This window comes from Suillus subalutaceus, assembly GCF_016647625.1.
Source record: "Suillus subalutaceus strain FC151 chromosome Unknown DFJ58scaffold_106, whole genome shotgun sequence".
Taxonomy (NCBI): Eukaryota; Fungi; Basidiomycota; class Agaricomycetes; order Boletales; family Suillaceae; genus Suillus; species Suillus subalutaceus.
The window spans coordinates 165,427-171,659 of NW_024540355.1; the positions used below are offsets into that span (position 1 = coordinate 165,427).

General features: G+C 44.7%; 1 protein-coding gene across 1 annotated transcript; it reads left to right on the plus strand.

Moving 5' to 3' along the window:
* Positions 1–1,922: 1,922 nt before the first annotated feature.
* Positions 1,923–2,917, plus strand: DFJ58DRAFT_731500 (uncharacterized protein; the record flags this gene model as incomplete). Its single annotated transcript, XM_041386045.1, has 3 exons — positions 1,923–2,177; positions 2,256–2,342; positions 2,393–2,917. The coding sequence occupies 3 exons, from the start codon at positions 1,923–1,925 to the stop codon at positions 2,915–2,917; spliced, it is 867 nt and encodes a 288-aa protein (XP_041240498.1).
* Positions 2,918–6,233: the final 3,316 nt, after the last annotated feature.

Below are 6,233 nucleotides of genomic sequence, written 5' to 3' on the forward strand. Positions count from 1 at the left end.
CACAATCTTACACTGCAGGTCCTTGGCATTGTTAGAGCAAAAGATGTTGCTGACCTGGCGATACCTTTCAGAGGGTTAAATATCATCATCATCACCGATTTTCATCAGTTTGCACCTATCGGTAACATCAAGAAGGCATTATTTGCGAGTCATCCTCCCAATCAGAAATGCGAACTAGGACATCACTTCTTCGAGCAGTTTCAAACCGTTATCAGGCTTCGACAACAAATTCGCGTCACAGATCAGGAATGGAGCAATTTACTGCTTCAGGCATGTGACGGTGAATGTACTGCACAAGATCTGCGAGATATACGCAGTCTTGTCATTACTGACAACACTTGCGAAGTTCCAGACTTTAATTTGCCTCCATGGAACGACGCAGTACTGATCACGCCTCGAAACAGTGTTCGAACCCGATGGAACACACTGTCACTCATCAAGCATAGCAAGTACAGCGGAAATTTGCTATACGTTGCACCTGCAGAAGATTCCACAAAGGACATGCCACTTTCTATGAAACAGCGACTCGCAACTACTAAATTATCACTCGACCAGACTCAACATCTCCCCGTTGAAGTCCAACTCTGCATAGGAATGAAGGTGATGATAACAGAAAATGTGGCGCCACAGGCCAACATTGCAAATGGAACGCGAGGGACTATAGTCGACATCCTACTAGATCCTCGAGAACAACCTATCAATCACACTGTGACAAACGGCAAAGTTTACTTGCAGTATCCACCCTCCATCGTGATCATCTGTCTCAATTTTGCTGTAATGCAACACCTTCCTGGCCTTCAGGAATGTGAAATTCCCCTTGAACCATCCGTACACCACTTTTCAATCAACTCTAAACTGCGATATACAGTGACACGTCGACAACTACCACTTACTCCAGGATACGCGTTCACCAACATCAAATCACAAGGACAAACTATTGACTACGTTATCGTGGATATTGGCAAAACAACATCTTTTGCGCTGAGTCCCACTAACGCGTACATTGCGTTGTCTAGAAGCAGAGGAAAACATACCATACATTTATTACGCAATTTCGAAAACAATCTCTTTACACGCCATCCTTGCAAGAGCTAAGAGTGGAAGATGAGAGGCTTGACAACTTAGCGAAGTTGACTGAAGAGCAATACTTAAAAGGAAAATACAGCTGCTTCGAAACCTGTGAGTCGCCTGAATCACCCCATAAACAATAACAGATTGAAATTCCAAACAACAGCCGCGCCTTGACAACTTGAGCATTGCAAAAACTGCAATACATCTATCCAGAGAGACAAATGCAAAGGAAATAAAAGGATTTACAATTGTATCAGAATTTCGCTGCAAAATACATTAACAGTATCAAATTTCACTGACCGGAGCAATTACCGCCTCTACCAACGCCTATAATGTCGCATGCAATAACATCATCCTGAACAAACAGCAATGTGAACCCAAACCAATCGGCTAAAAACCCCACAAGCACTGTTACTCTTTGTAAATGATAAAAAAAGGCGAAGGAGAAATTTGATGCACCTCTAAGATCGACATGTCCACGAAACTGTTCAACAACACCAGAGATATCAATGGCGTAAGCCATTTGTGAATTCATGCAAGTGCAATTATGTGAGGCGTGGATATGGAGTGATCCACATCCTTGAAACGTTACTGTAAGATATCAATACCGCTACATACTCTAATAATAAAAGGTATTTACCTGCCAAGAAGGTACCAGGCAATCGCTGACAAGTTGAAGAGCAACTCATAGCCAGACAAAATATATAAGACACAGTTTAAGTTGAGTGGCATTGAGTCAGACGTACCTCACCAGAATTAAGTAATGCCACATATGATCGGCCTAGGATACCAAACAACAACAAATGACATCAGACAGAAATTCTCCTAAGTTTTGCATCTTAACACCTACCATGAAGATCTTTGATTTTGCAGCGCACCACGCTGGTTTAAAACAGAACCTGAACTACGCAGTTCATCCCCAGATCCTGCAACGCGCTGAGTGGCGACCTGGAGGAACTGGACATGTCTTTACTGATAAGTCTACCGACGAACCCTTCATAGCATTGGCTGTCGCGCATATAGTCGACTTTCGACTGCAATGCACACCTGCAGGCTCCTACCTGGAGCCTAAATTTGGAGCTATAGAAAAAGCAAAGTATCAGTTTGTAGGAGGACGAACACATGGCAAAAATGGGTTTGACGGAGACTTTGCTTGAACCCATGATCTGTTGAATAACATCCAGAATGCCATAGCTGTGTCGCATAACAAAAAGGACATGTTACTAGATGTGCAGAGTATACGGTTTGCGAGAAACATATTTGAGAAGAGAGTAAGCAACAAAACCTATTAATCGAGCTAAAATGACCTTACCTGAATAAGGAACGCGCTGTGCCGGATTCACCGACAGCTAGTCGTCGCACCATCTATCTAGAGGACTTAGAGAATCCTTCAGAAACATCCACCAGCACAGGAGAAGTGCTGAAAATGGATGAAGAGACCACCAACTGGCCGGTCGACGATAAGTTCAGCGACGACTTGGCCAACATAAAGCCCTTCTACAAAGCTGTTCCACTCCATGTTTATGATGAAAATGACAAATTTGTCGAGCCTGTGGATGTCAACAAAGCACTCTGCAATGCTGTCGCTGAAATACATTTTACACTGCACCACACATACCTGCCAAAAAACACTCCGCTGCAAGACTCGTTTCGCGCCAATATTGAACAAATCTTGATACTGCAAGGAGGCAAGAGTATGACAAAGATCTATACGTCAGATCCTCGTGCAGGTCCTGCAAAGTCCACTACTCACCATACTCCTCTGCCAGTAGAAGTGCCACCTGCTAAAAGAGCACATATGGAAGAGAGCGAAAACACGAAAGGAAAAGAGAGAGCAAGGTGCTGAAGAAAATCAGTATATCTGTGGCGTTGAAATGTATTGTAACTGTAACGCACTGAATTTGCGAGGCTCGTTGACATAGTCATTAAATTTAAACTGAAAAGATTGGGGCGTGCCCTACCGGTGCATTGCAATATGCATGTGTCGCAGTAAACAGATACGGGGCACACAAGATCTCACGCAGATCTGTCTTGTAGTGTGCCAGATCTCACGCAGATCTGCCTTAAGGCCTGAACTGTTCACATGAGCAACGAAGCAAATAAATGCACATTACCGGCACGACAAAAGGCAAAACAAATCAACAAAGTTCGGATTGAGTGGTTTCGAACACGTGATCACGTGATCATGCGAAAACAAAAGCGCGGATGCAACCATATGAGAATTTAGCAATATTTGTATGGACAAGCAAGGTTAAAATCGGCCATGCCGATGCCTAGTGTCATAAGTCAAGCGCTGCAAATCTCTCACCCATGTGCTTACAGGGTCCTTGTCCAGGCATTTCCGACGCACAAGTTTGATTTTGCGATTCCGCAATTCTGAGCCAAACACATTGATGATGTAAACCACCAAATTGGGATCGCTAAACTAACCCTTACGGCGCGTAGCGCTGCCACTCGAGCATGCAGCAGTCAGTCCTGAGGCAATTTGGTGGTTTACATCATTGTGCTATAGGCATTCTGTGGTTGATTGTTGTTGTTGAGTTTACATCTAGGCACGCGACTGTTTATGATCACGTGACTGCACAGCTCGTGTCACTTGACTCGCATATTATCCCAACAGAGAAGTTTTTCCCCATTACCTTGTGGAGCAAGGTCATGTAGGTGCAGGTTCGATCGATGCCTGAATCACAGTGGAGCAGAAGAGGCGGGTGGAGCGCACACATGGCGATGGCATGATTTGGTGAGCAGAAGAGGGGTTTGCACGGAGCGCGCACACGTCTGAGTCTACTGTAAGGCGTGCTTAAGTTGTCAGGTCAAGAGTTGTCAAGCTTCAAGCTGAGGTTTAGGACACATTTTAAGACTGCAAGTGTTGGCGCTGCGCGCCGTAAGGTTTAGGTACAATTCCCGTTTAGGACAGGTTTAGCGACGCTTAGCATGAGTTTGGCTCCCTTACGACCTGCAAACGACAACAACATTTTAGAATTGAGCAGTTTCGAAAAAAAAAGTTGAGCAACGTCATAAATTCGCACGGCGAACCCCTAGTACTATGTATACCTGTACCCTATTCTAGGGCTAGCAGATTGGCATAATTAAGAGACCCCTGATGATCAAAACAGTGATATATTAAGCAATCCGAACCACCACGTGACTGATGTAGTAAGCGGCCTGCACAATTATGTGTGAATCAAGCTCATGGTACCCTCAGGCTGTTATCAGTCGGACCTTACTCAGTTCTTTCGAGTTTCTCCAAACCCTGCAGAGACAAAGTCCAAACACCCTCACGTCATTCACAATGAAAGACTCTGCTCGACATGTTCGCTTCAGCTTAATGCTGCAATTATTATTGAGCAGTATATAACGGCCTTGATATCCTTACTCCCTGCATGTTTCGAATTCCCTTCCCTTACTCTGTCGGTTCGATCTTCCGAGTCTCTTCGTCACATTTTCAAAGTCTAAATGTCCTTACTTTTTGCATGGTTGCTCCTCCATAACATCCGTTGTTATTGTCTCCCTCTCATCAATGTCTTTCCCTCAACTTCGTACCATTCCCATATGTACCGTTCTTATTACTAACATGGTAGTTGGTCTTCGGATGTCGTGTCATTTGTATGCTAGCGTGTAGTAATGAATATATTTTCAAATTGACTCCTTGAAAACGCGAAGCCTGCTCGTGGCTGTAAAATGGGTCAGAAAGTCTTGTTGTAGTGAGGGGGAGGTAATATGGACAAGCAAAAAGATGTGTTAGTTTGAACCGAACGCAGAACCCTTTGCGAGGCCAGCTCATGGCTGTAAAATGTCTTGGGTTGATTGAGGTTCAAGTGGCGCCCAAGCATGGTTGAAACAACGAGGCCGTATTGTATTGTACATAATCTAAGTACTCACCCACGAAGTGCACCATCAAGAGTACTGAACTGCGGGATGGGAACATGGGTGAGGTGGAGTGGAACTAGCGAGTCGTCAAACTTGCTAGTCACAACTTGGCATGCAGTGATATACTAAAGTGTGTACAGTATGCTGCGCCAGCCATAGACACAGCTCCGGTACTCCTCTTATGGCTGGGCGAAGGGCATTAGCAAGTGTGCAGGATGATACCAGTGTGATTCTTCGGGTCACTGGTTGCTGCAGTGCATCCTGGTGTCCATTGTCTGCGCCGGGTCGTACCACTGGATTCTGCGTGATGTGGCAGCGCTGTGATAGAGCTAAATTGTTGTTAAAAATTGAATGGTGCGAGTGAAGATGCATACCTTGACGAGTGATACTTCTCGATGCACGGTAAACACGAGTGGAATTACGATCACGAGTGCCAATAACATTGCAGTGAGCCTGCTCATTGCCGTTCATGGTAGCTGGACATGCGCGCCATATATGACATCAGTGAACCGGTGAATTCAGTAATGAAGCTTGTGGGACGGTATAGCGCTGGCAATGCAAATTTGTTAGTTTCGACCTTGTCCTTCAGCCATGCTTGTGTTTTGTCAGTTAGACTACTATCCATTCAATAATAATCGCAGCATTAAGCTGAAGCGAACATGTCGAGCAGAGCCTGGGGTCTTTTCGTTGTGAATGACGTGAGGATGTTCAGACTTTGTCTCTGCAGGGTTTGGAGAAACTCGAAAGAATCGAGTGGGGTCCGACTGATAACAGGGTACCAGAAACCGATGTGAATCACACTATCCATGAACTACCTCGACTCCAAATCAAGTGGGAGATGCTGTAAAACTGCCAAAAATGTATGGGCTACTCCAACTTCAAATCAGATGGGAGACGCAGCAAAAGTTATGTAATGGTCTGTCTCAACAATTTACAGCCACTACATCAGGACTAATGCCCCGCAATTTGAATGGTAGGCCCAGAGGTCAGTATTTTGCAGTCACTGACATTTCGTGCGACCATTGCCTCACGAGTCACAAAAACTAATTGCTCGAATTTGGTATCTTGACCCTGCACTAAATTCCTTCATTTTCATTCCTAGTTTTCAAATCTGTACGCTTCCCTTTACTGCTAGTTGATCCACAGTCATTGATTTGCCAGTCGGTGGTGAAGCCTTACTGATATAGAAGTGCTTCTACTAGCAGTCACGGCATGGCGCGTTTGCCTTTCCCAAGTGCTTTTGCTTCTCTATGTTTTTGTAATCATCCACGCGTACTTGCTGGCGACATTGA